General features: G+C 34.4%; 1 protein-coding gene across 4 annotated transcripts in view; it reads right to left on the bottom strand.

Annotated features, from left to right (window-relative positions):
* RELCH (RAB11 binding and LisH domain, coiled-coil and HEAT repeat containing) overlaps window positions 1-12,677 on the bottom strand; it is a 118,802-nt gene that overhangs the window by 52,470 nt on the left and 53,655 nt on the right. For all 4 annotated transcript variants that reach the window (XM_054461277.2, XM_054461280.2, XM_054461284.2 and 1 more), the window contains exons 11-12: window positions 9,665-9,777; window positions 1,799-1,889 (exon numbers count right to left, since the gene is read on the bottom strand). In XM_054461277.2, the coding sequence (XP_054317252.2) occupies window positions 1,799-1,889; window positions 9,665-9,777 (204 nt within the window). The remainder of the gene's footprint in view (window positions 1-1,798; window positions 1,890-9,664; window positions 9,778-12,677) is intronic.

Raw genomic sequence — 12,677 nt, 5'->3', positions numbered from 1 at the left:
ATAACTGACATCTCTGAATTAAATTTAATCCAGATGTAGTTACCTCAAAAGTAGAATGGTTTGAATGTCAAAGTATGGCTGTGCATAAACTTTCATTTGCTTTTCTTTAGCTCAGTAAGTCTCAAAATTGAAATGCAAAAATCAATTGTATTTCTATATATTAGCAATGAACAAACTAAAAATAAAATTAAGAAAAAAGTCTATTTACAATAGCATCCAAAAGAATGAAATACTTAGGAATAAATAAAACAAAAGGGCAAAACGTACACTACTCGGAAAACTACAAATCACTGTTGAAAGAAATTTTAAAAGACCCAATACATGGAAATACATCCTAAATTCATAGAATGAAAGACTTAATATATAAAATTAGGATGGCAATACTCTCTAGATAAATCTATAGATTCAATGCTTTGTTTATGAAAATCCCAGCTGGCTTCTTTGCAAAAAATGAAAAATGATCCTAAAATTCATAAGAAAATTCAAGAGACCTAGAATAGTCAAAATAATCTCGAAAAAGGAGAACCAAATTCAAGCAGTTGGGGTTTGTCTTTGGGATGGCAAAAATGTTTAAAAATTGATTGTGGTGAAGCTTGCACAACACTGAAACCATTAAATTGTACACTCGAAAGGAAAAAGACAAAAGAAAATGGAAAAACTATAAAAAATTAAATGTGCACAATTAACTGTATAGAATTGTAAATTGAAAGTTATATGGATATATTTTATTTTGATTCCAAGTGATTAGAACCTCACCCTAAATTAGTATGCACTGTAATTTATAGATGGTATAAGGGTTTGTGAGAGGTGGTTATTACTACACGTAATGTTTACTTTGTCTACTGAATCTAGGGATTCTACTTTATTTTGGTGGAAAAAATGAATGCCCAAAGAACTTGGGAATAGGACTATAAATGACTAATACTTCAGTGATATTCCAGAGACTAATATTTTTCTTAAGAATAAGTGACTGTGCTATTGTAAATAAAGCCATGTAATTTGTCTACATAAGCAGGAAACACATCTTTTTAAGGTGGAAAAATGAGGTGCTGAATGATCTAAACATTAAGTCTAGAAAGTCAATGATTCTGAGTTATACAGAGGACTGGAATTTTAAATTCAATATAAAAGCAAAATCATTGTTAGTAAAATAATGAGTTCAAGTATAAATACAAAAACCTCCCACATCAAAGATTTACACTTTATATATTTGTAATATATGCAAGTATACAATATATATTTCTATTAACACACACACACACACACACACACACACACGTCTTCTTGCTGTTTCTTGAACGCATCAAGTATACTCCCACCTCAGAGCCTTTGTTCTTGTTGCATCTTACTTCATTCAGATTCTTTCCTAAACATCATTGCCTCAGAGATTCTTTCTCTGACCACCCTTCCTAGGAAAGCATTCCCCATCACTCTCTCACCCTTATCCTGCTTTATTTTTCTTCATAATATAAATTACTACAAAATAGCAGACCATTTCTTTGTTTACTCTTATTTTCCCATTAGGATGTCTTTGTCTTTTGTTCACCACTGTATCCCTAGTGACTACCTCAGTACCTGGCACTGAAATTAGTGTTTCATAAGTACTTGTTGACTCAATGAATAAAGGAAAGCATCCCAGAGCATTCGTAAGTACTAATAAATCACTGTGCTGAGCTACAGAAACATCGGCATAATTTATATCCCACATATTTCTTAAACGCCTTTAAAAAGGAAACTATGTATCTTTTTAAGAAATCAGGCTATAATAGCTAGGTAAAAACTCAATACAGTTATTTACCTGTTCCCAACACTGTGGTAAAAGTTCAGCTTCTACACGTGTTGGTCCAACATGACGTGCAAATGCCACACAACCTGTCAGTATCATTTGCCTGAAAAACAATACAAAAAAAAGGCTTGTATTTGCATGAGAAAGCACAACTAGGACTAAGGGTTAAAAAAGTCTCATCTCTATAAATTCACATAGAGTGCAAGATTTTTATACAATCAAATTAGACTTTTTATTTATTTATTTATTTTTTTTGAGATAGAGTCTGGCTGTCTCCCCAGCTGGAGTGCAGTGGCATGATCTTGGCTTACTGCAACCTCCACCTCCCAGGCTCAAGCAGCCCTCCCATCTCAGCCTCTCGAGTAGCTGGGACTATAAGTGTTCACCACCATGCCCAGATAGTTTCTGTATTTTTTGTAGAGATGGCGTTTCACCATGTTGCACAGTCTGGTTTTGAAAAATTAGAACTTTCGGCCCGGCACAGTAGCTCATGCCTGTAATCCCAGCACTTTGGGAGGCTGAGGTGGGCAGATCATGAGGTCAGGAGATAGAGACCACCCTGGCCAACATGGTGAAACCCCATCTCTACTAACAAAAAAAAAAAAAAAAAAAAAATTAGCCGGGTGTGGTGGCACCCGCCTGTAGTCCTAGCTACTCGGGAGGCTGAGGCAGGGGAATCACTTGAACCTGGGAAGCGGAGGTTGCAGTGAGCCTAGATCGCGCCACTGCACCCCAGCCTGGGCAACAGAGCGAGACTCCGTCTCAAGAAAAAAAAAGAAAAAAAGAAAAATTATACCTTTCTAACAATGGCCTAAGCTGCCACCAAGAACCTAAGTTCTTTAAGATTAGCCACTCCAGCAGTGACAACACCATCTGTGACAGATGTTGTGAAGGGATTTCTGTATAGGTATGAGGGTGAATCTCATAACCTTCCAAATTACCTTCCCACACATACATTCTGAGATTATATATGCCCAATGCTTAAGTTTCTACACAACTTCACTTTCTAGACACTAAAACAACCAGTGATTATTCTCCCAGTGTTTCTATAATTAAAAACTACAGTATCATATTAATAAAGTGGTATTTTAAGAATCAGATTTTTTGGTATGATACCTAAGATAACTGTGGTAGGTAGTTTCTGACATGACTCTCAATGATCGCATCTCTTTGAGTGCAGACTGGACCTAGTGACTTGTGTCTAATGAATAGAATATGACCAAAGTGGTAAGAGGTCAATTTTGAGATTAGGTTCCAAAAGTCTGTGATGTCCATCTTGTTGGACTCTACCGCCTTTTCAGCAGGCATGCTTAGATAAACCAAGCTGCTATGTTGGAGAGACCCATATGGGAAGGAATTAAAGGTGGCTTCTGGCCACCAGTCAGTGAGGAGATGAAGCCCTCAGTCTAACAATCCTTGAGGAACTGATTCTTGACAATGACCAACTGTGTGATTAAGATTAAAAGCAAACCCTTCTCCAGCTAAACACTGAGATGACTAATAGCCCCAGCCGACCTTTGACTATAGCCTTGTAGGAGACCCTGAAGCAGAGGACCCAGATTCCTGACCCACAGAAACTGTAAGATAAAAGATGTTTTAAACCACTTTCTTTTGGGGTACTTTGTTACAAAACAACAGTTAATCAATAACTAATACATTATCTTCATTTGAATTGATAGATTTGTAACTAAAAAAACCATAAAATTCTGAGTAAGATTTTGCACTCTTCAGAATGAAGTTCCATCTAAAATGACTTTAAAATGCAGAATTTTAAGTTCTTCCACTTTGATTGTCTAACACTTTAAAACAGTAAAACCTGATGGGAAAAAAGTATATTTTTAATAGATGTTTTAAAGTAGCCAACTTCAAGGAAAACCAAAATAGAATGCTTATGTAACTCACATTCATTATAAAATCAGCACTTTACGTCTAGCCATTGCTCATTGTTATTTCTCAATATATGTCAATTTAAATTTACTGCAAAATGACTTTAAATTTATATTTGGTTTGGTCAGATTAGTTACTAATTGTTCGCTTAGGTTATTTAAGGAGAATAACAAAGCTCTTTGGGAACACTGGGGGAAACGGTGAGCCAATGTGTCTTCACTGTACATTGCAAGCAGCTTCTAATTCACCACAATCCTTGTGGTTTTTATCTATCTGATTCCCCTTTATATCATTACCCTCTGTTTCTATTTCTCAACTTTTCTTTTGCATTCCTATTTCCTTCTACTTTAGGAAGGCAAATAAAGTGAATGAAAGGAAAATGGAAAAAGATACTAGCAAGCACTTCAGCTGCCTGCTCCTAATGAACATTTCCTAATAGCTGATCATTGTTTTTGCCCTCATTAGTGTATTAAAATGAGAAGCCATACATGTTTGATAATTGTAATAGCTAAATTTTCTTAAAAAGCATTTTGAACACTTACAAGAGGTGCACACTTGTATAGAGCTTCACATGAAATGATTGTAAATCATAAGTCACCATCACTATACTAAAGACTACAAACTTCAATAGGAAAAAACGTTAGGCCCCTTGAAATAAACTTCTTAGAAGAGTTAATATTGAAAATTTTAGAAAATATGACAGCTTTGAAATACAGTCCAAAACAGAAAAGATTAGAAGGTCCACAGATTATTAACATTGGAAATACGCTACTATGATAGTAAAAATAAATGTTGCTCCTACTTGTGGAAAATCACAGTGCAAGGATTGTTTCGTTAGTAAATGATACAGGTAGACATATGGTATCAATTACAGTTGCTAGAAAAGAATTGGTGAAAGCATCATTATTGAGCATAAAATTAAGCTTTTCTTGGGATATGATAAAAGCAGCCTGAGATTCATTAAGAAAAATAACTGATTATATCAAATATATTTTGCTAACCTAAAGTTTTTGCTTTTTTCATTTGTTATTTATATTATATAACATATAGCTAATAATGAATATATTAGTCTATTTTAATAAATTTATATTTCTGTAAGGTGAAAGTAGATCATTTTCACCTTACAGAAAAAAAAAAAAGCGTGGACTTGAGTGTTGGTCCCTGATGCACCTTGACCTAAAGTAAGGCTAGTAAGTACTTTTGGCCACCAGGTGGCAGCTGTTAGCTTTACATGCAAGGTTTATGAAAATAGACTCTAAGACCAGGTTTTTGCCTTGAAAATCTAAAAATGAAAATGTAATAATAACTGTATTTAATTATTAACTAAATTACCAAGGTAGGAAATGGTATTTTTAAAGGAAAAAATAAAATACTAATTTTCCTATAGTACCACCAAGTTGTCCTTGGGAAATTTTTAGTTTGCAATGAATGGTACTAATACAGTGATTTAATTTCCCTTATTCCTAGTTGACTTGCATGTTAGGGCTGCTGGTATAAATTAACCTTAGCTGGATACTGAAAAGAGCAAGTTTCTCTACTTGGTCAGGTATATTTTGATAATCGCAGAAAAGAAGTTTCAGTAATAGAATTTCGAAGTCTATAGAAGTGTTTGTATTCTCCTAGTTGAGGGGTTCTTCGTATTTTAAAATATAAGCTTGATATCTTTCATAGTTCATTCTTATTTATGATTTTCCAACATTCTCAGAAGAGGCAAAATTGTATCAGTCAGAAAAGCAAGTACTGAAATTACATAAAGCTACAAAATCATTAAGTACAATTCTATTATTTTGCAAAGTATAAGCAAAAATCAGTTTTTCATTAAGATAAAAATTATAACATAGAAAAACATTCAACTGCTTTATTTTACCCAACTGGTGCTTAATCCATCTATCCACCCATCCAAGATGCTTTGTTCAAGTCCATACTTGTACAGCTTCACTTAATATTTAAAAGTTTTATGATTTGAGGTAGATAGCTATCATCGTTGCTTGATCAAAACCCATTCAGCTTTATTCTCATGTGTCACCCTGATCTGTGGCCCTCCTCATCACTCTGAGTAGATGCTCAACTCAGGCATCTTTATTTGTGGGTATCAGACTCAGGACTAGCCAAAATAACATACTGTATCCCTTAGCCACACAGCAATAGTTTACTGATAACCCAGTGATGTACAAATTCATATATCAAGTATTTTTTTTTTTATAAAGCATAACTATTTTTTAATAAAGCATAACCATTAAAAGATCATAATGTATCTAGTTCATCTGTGGGAAAAAGAGGAATGTTTAGGAGAAATCAAGCATGGCATATAAAACAAAGCAATATGTGAATTAGAAGTCCAAAGGTAACTAAAACAAATGAGTAATTGGAATAGTAAGAATGAAAATGTTGCAGAACATTGTGGGTGGGGCCAGTGTTCCCTCTGCTTATTACAAAAATTTGGGTAACGTTTCCTCTATTAATTTATACATAACTTCAAACTTCAAAGACTTTCATAATTAAAGAGAAACTGGGATTTAACTGTTGAGGGAGTTTACTGGAGCCAACTTTCTGAGGATTATTAACAAACTTGCCCATTTTAACACAGAATGACTGGAATAAAATGTGTTGCTAAGTTCATCACAATGCCTTTATAAGGAAAAAGTTTAAAGGGTTGCAGCAAAGTTTACGGAGGAAACTTTATACATGCATTTTTATAAACATGTATATACAGGAGCTTTATACATGCATTTTTGTGAACTTACATTGAGTGAAGCAGTAATTAATGCCAAAATGCTTTTAAGGCTGTCAGTCTGTTGATTAACACTATTCATACCATGCACAAAGGTAATGGCAGCTTTCCAAAACATTTTACAGAAAAGTCAGGGCCTGATATTGTAGGAACATATACATTTATATTTTGTCCATCAGGATGTATTATGAGCTATGGTTAAAGAGTTTCTGGAAATTATTGAAACCACGAAAGTTTGGGCAAACAATCCTTCAATCCTGCAAATGGCCAGTGAATACCGTGCTTTATTGATATTTGAAATTTATCAGCTGGGCACAGTGGCTCATGCTTGTAATTCCAGCACCTTGCAAAGTCCAGGCAGGCAGATCACTTGAGTCCGGGAGTTCAAGACCAGCCTGGGCAACAAGGTGAAACCCTGTCTCTACAAAAAATACAACCATTAGCTGGGCATGGTGATGCATGCCTGTGGTCCCAGCTACTTGGCTACTTGGGAGGTGGGAGAATCACCTGAGCCTGGGAAGGTTGAGGTTGCAGTGAGCCATGATTGTGCCTCTGCACTCCAGCCTGGGAAACAGAGTGAGATCCTGTCTCAGAAAAAAAAAAAAAAAAGAAAAAAAAATCACTTATAATAAACATGGATTCAATTTTCAATAGTCTCAAATCTATTACTCTGTCTTCAACATAAATTTGAAAACTCTGCATATTTTAATTTTTTTTCATTCTGCTAGCTCTCCTTATTCTAGACAATCTTTTTTCTCTAAGCCTACATTTATTTTGGCTCCCTTCTCCTGTTTATAATAGCCAGCAATTCTTGCCTCTTTTTTAGGCCACTAAATGATGTTTCAAAATGTTTCTCTGGTTCTTGTAATACATCATTTTCTAAGATATGCCTTTATTCTGAATTTAGAGTAACTGTTATTTTCACTGTAAAGTGCAATTTTTATGGGGCTCATGTGGATTTTGGTTTCTATAGACTAATCTTTAATAAGAAGAAATTGATCCAGCTCCAGTTCATTTTGAGAGAAAGGGAGGAGCCACAGTTAATAGCTTCACTCCCGGAGACATCTCAGATATATTAAAGAGATTAATAATTTAATGTCGTTCTGCTGAATCCAGGTGTGCTTTTCTCCTTTTCTCAATGCCCAGTTCTCTTGACAATGATGATAATTTATGCTATACAGGATTTGAAGTAGGCTGGAGTTTAATTCAGCCAAATATCGTATATAAAAAAACTAACCCTTACTGTGTACTTCTAGGGCTATTTCTGGTCTTTATCTGGCTTTGTTTGTGGTAAAACCACATATTCAAGGATAAAAGATATCATTTGCCCATCTCCCTCTATTTCTTGTTTACTGGGAATAATAATCTCTGAATGGATGAAGAAAGAGAAACACTGACAGCAGACTGAATGAGGACAGAAATAACTGACTGCCTTAGATAAAAATAATGGCTGTCTGACTTAGTGCATTCTACTTACTTGTTAGCCAACTGAAACATACTTTTCTCAAAGTGAAAACTATAAGGGTCTTCCTAATCCAGCTTCATTAAATGATACTAGAGTAACAGAAAATTTTCTCAGGCCCTTCAAATGGCTGACTGTTAACCATATTTTTCACAAATGTTTAGTGTTTATATCTTAGTTTTTTATACTTTTTAAATGTCTTCATAGCAAATTCCAATTTGGGAAGGAAATATCAAGAAATGTCAACCTATCACTACCTTAAACCAGAAGTTCTCTCTCTCAACAATCAAGATTGAAAAAAATAAACTCCACTTGCTTTCAGTTGGGAGAATCTCATTGTAAGGTAAACATTAAGAAGTAGCTCAGAATCTAACAGAATAGAATATATGTACACATATTTCTAAGAAAAGACACTTACTGAGATTACATGAATATCAAAAATTATTAGGCAATAAGCCATACAAACAGAATTCTTAAAAAGATAGAAAGTTTTGTGTATAAAAACTACACCTCAATGTTTTAAGATAAATGGTTTCACATAAAATCTGCATTTTGAGCTTAAATATCACTGAGAACATATGTGGGCAGATGAAGTTGGGCTTTTCTAAAAAATCTGCTTTGCTGAAGGTTAGTTAGGTTTCTATTTGGAGAACATTAGAATGCCTGAGGGGGTCAGCAGGTATGTACAATATGCTGCTATGCTACCTACCTGGAACTTGTTGCACTTGGAGAGCAGAAGAGAAGAGCTGTTTTCTAGCCAACATATGATTTGGCTAGAATACGTTCACTCCCTCCCCCTTCCACTAGAGGGTTTGGGCATAATCTAATCATCAATTACTAGTAGATGCTTCTCTACTAGAAAGCAGAAAAGTGTATTAATGGCAGATTTTTTTCAGACAAAAGTAACTATCTTGCAATTTTCAGAGAACATTTACATTTTTACAAGAAATTGAATTAGTCCCTCAAAAATACAAGATAATTTAGATAATGGCCTTCAGTACCTATATCTGTGTAGCAACCTTAAGAAACTTAACTTTTTGTTTTTTTTTTGAGACGGACTTTCACTCTTGTCTCCCAGGCTGGAGTGCAATGGCATGTTCTCGGCACATTTGCAACCTCTGCCTCTTGGGTTCAAGTGATTCTCCTGCCTCAGCCTCCTGAGTAGCTGGGATTACAGGTGCCCACCACCACGCCCAGCTAATTTTTTTGAATTTTTAGAAGAGACAGGGTTTTACCATGTTGGCCAGGCTGGTCACGAATTCCTGACCTCAGATGATCCGCCTGCCTCGGCCTCCCAAAGTCCTGGGATTACAGGCATGAGCCACGGTGCCTGGCTGAAACTTAACATTTTGAGAAGGTATAGAATTCCTTTTCAAAGATTTAAACAATGAGACTTGTCAGTAATTATAGCAGGTGATAAGTAATCAGATCTTAGTAGGATTTATACATATTTTAGAAAGCTATTTTTGTTTTAGGTTTTATTTATTATGCATAAGCTAAATTTCTTAGAGTGATTTCCCTATTATCTATTTCTTTGTTGCAGTAAATTCCAGGTCCCTTTAAAAAGAGAGGGTGAGGAGGAAAGGGAACCTGATGATGACATTATAGTTTGACGCATTTTCATAGGTTTTGAAACCATGAAGGAGTGAATCCATGATGGGGGAATGCTCCAGCGCTGCTAAAATAGATACTGGAAGGAAAGAAAGCATTTTAGATTAAAATGCTAATCTTGATGCCTAATTAGTTAAAATCAGTAAGTCACATTGTATTTCTCTTTCACATATGTAATCATACCCACCTTTGCTCATCATCTGGCCTCTTGATCAAATTGAAAAGTATGTGGAGAAGCTGATCTCGCTCTTTAGGCTCAGGATGTAGACATGCTGTACACAATATGAGGGGGATCAACTCCTAAAGAAATACGAGGGTGGAAAAATTCAAATAAAAACACATTGTAGAATATTCTTTTTTTCTCAATATTCTTAAATGGACATTTAAAGTGAAATAAACCTCAATAAACAAAAGGGTAAATTTTAATTTTGTAAGGCTGGTAATTCAAGAGATGTTTACACTAAAACGTTTATGTGTTGGTTGTGGAGGAAATGTAAATCACAATGTAACAAAAGTTGCTTAAGATTCAACTAGCCTTGGTTTTTAATCTAGTACTTCCCAAGGGCCCACTAGCTTTTACACTAAATAACATTCCATACATGTGACATGCTGACACCGTAATTTTAATTCTGAAAGTGTTTTTAAACAAAAGTTGCAGAAGTCCACTATAATTTAAAACTTAAAAAGATAATAAAAAATAAAGACCACTTTTCCCACTTATGTAAGGACAATATAATGTCCTTAGGATCAGATCTAATAATTTTGTACGCTTAGCACTTGACCTTGTGCCTAACTAAAAAGACCATTTTCATAGTTGTTGAATCTTCTCAGTATCAGTAGAAATATCTGATGCTGAAACATAAAATTTTAACAATATTTTGTTTTCTTCACATTCAATATGCAGAGGTAAATTCAGCATTTTGTAGGAAAAAGTTTATTTCTAAGAAATACTTGAAATCAATTACGTTGTTTTATATTTTAATTAAGATGAAATTCTTAACACTAAAGTACATTCAAAATACATTAATGTTTTTCATTTGAGTGGATTTTCAAATCCAAGAAGAATAATGGTCCAAAAGTAATAAAATATTTTTGCGAGAAATCCTCTAAGTTATAAAAACAATATTTTGTAAATATAGTAAAGAAATCACTATGATGTAATTAAGAAGGGAAGAATGACTACACCCATTTCTTTCCCATCTGCCTTGATACTCACCGAAAACTGTTAAGAGATTTAAAATAGAAATTGATCACTATGTAATAATGCATGATTATTACTGTCTATAATAATATAACCTAACAAAAATAATAATGTAACCTGAAGAAAAGCATGATAAAACGTCTACACTGTTGAAGTATTTTCACACTTTGAAGATGCTTCCTAAGAAAGAGATGATTTTTCGAAGAGTTGAAACTGAAGCTTAAATGTATGACTAGAAGTCTCTCTCCATTATTTCTAAAGTCTTTATATATTGTAAGTCTTAAATTTGAAGGCACAAAGATATAGGTAAGAGGAGCTAAGAATATATCTGAGAAAAAAAGAATGTGAAACATTTATTCTGCCATTTTCAGTCTTCCTGTTTGGGCATCTCTGTAGGTTTTACCTTAGTGAATAATTGAAAAGGAATAAAAAATGATTAGGAAAAATAATTTTGCACTGGGAATGAGAGACAGAGCATATGTGTAGATCCTATATGTTTTCCCTAGAGGCTTAATATAATGCTTGATGGATTAGTCCTGATTCTGTAGAAGAAAATAAACAACCTTTTACAAAATAGTAAATATTCTGTCTGACTGGAAATTTAACAATATTAGGGTAGGAGATCAATAATAGCAAGGACTGTCCTAATCCTTAGTTGATTCCATATGGGCTGCTGAGAGGCAATGATACTAATGAGAGGACTAAGACATTGCATCATCAGGGTATACTATTGAGAGTAGAACCTTAAGGATGAAAAGTAGTTATTCTGGAAGCATTAAAAAAGTGAGAAGCTATTCTAATGCCTGAAAACCAAGAAAGGCCCTAAAAATTTTATTTGTACTTCGTCTTCATGTCAGATCTTGTTTCCTCCTAATCCCCCTTCCTGCTTTCCCATCATCTCTACATGTATACTTCTCATACTATTTTTTCCCATTCTCTTCCTAGCCTATTACTGTTTAAAGTTATGAAATGAAGGTAAGATAGCTGCTATAATTGCTAACACACACACACACACACACACACACACACACACACATTTAAAATGTAGAGTATAATCTTTAACTTCTTTATCTCAAAAACAAGCATACAAAAACAACTGTGTTGCTCTTTGTCCTTTATGCCTTATGTTTTATTTTCTTTTTCTTTTTTATCATGAGGCTTAGTGATCCTTAATCAAGGAGGAAGTTTATGTCACACATTAATATGGACAATATTTTAACTGAAATATGGCTACAGATGTGCCAAGCTGAGAACTCTGGCCCAGGAGCTGAAAGAGTTCTTACCTTAGTTTACCACTTAGTACCAAGGAAACTAAAGAAAAGCACAAATTTCTCTTTCAGTTTCTTCAAGTCAAACATGCAGGAATTAGGATTAATGCACAAATGGAAAACACTTCACACACATTCTGCAATTTATCTATTGCTGCTAATTTTTCCTTCTGAAAGCAAAGATGGCCTAAAAAAGCCTTTTCAACACAGCAGCTGTTACGAATCAATTCAAACTGACATATTAGAAGGAAAGTATTTGTGAGTCCTTGTCTCCTTGAACCCTAAATTTCTGTGAATTTAGGACTTTGAAAAAAATATTTTTCACTTTTCTTAATCACAGTAATAACTGATATTGCCATCAGCTTTTATTTCTTGCTGGCAAATTAACAACATATGGGAAGTCACTGCCAATAATTTTTGGTTGCTATTCCATGCCAAGGAGAGTGGTCCACCTTGGCATATTATGGCTATGGCAGTTACAACTCAAGAGTGTAAAGGATGCCGGATGGCTTCTTCCTCTTACAGCAACACAGAGCTGAGAAGAGGTCCAGTAAGTGAGGAAGAAAAATGCAGAAAAGAGTGGTCTGTTTCTGACAGAGCCAGCAAGGAACACGATTAGGATAATTGCTAGATTGAGACTGCCCCCAAATATGCTAATTTCTCAATTCTCCATTTATTTATAACTTCTATTTGTATTGCTATTAAAATAAAATAATAGATTCTGTTAAGTA

This window comes from Pongo pygmaeus, chromosome 17 (genome assembly GCF_028885625.2).
Source record: "Pongo pygmaeus isolate AG05252 chromosome 17, NHGRI_mPonPyg2-v2.0_pri, whole genome shotgun sequence".
Classification (NCBI taxonomy): domain Eukaryota; kingdom Metazoa; phylum Chordata; class Mammalia; order Primates; family Hominidae; genus Pongo; species Pongo pygmaeus.
The sequence above is the reverse complement of the archived record's forward strand: the minus strand, read 5'-3'. Positions and strand labels throughout refer to the sequence as shown.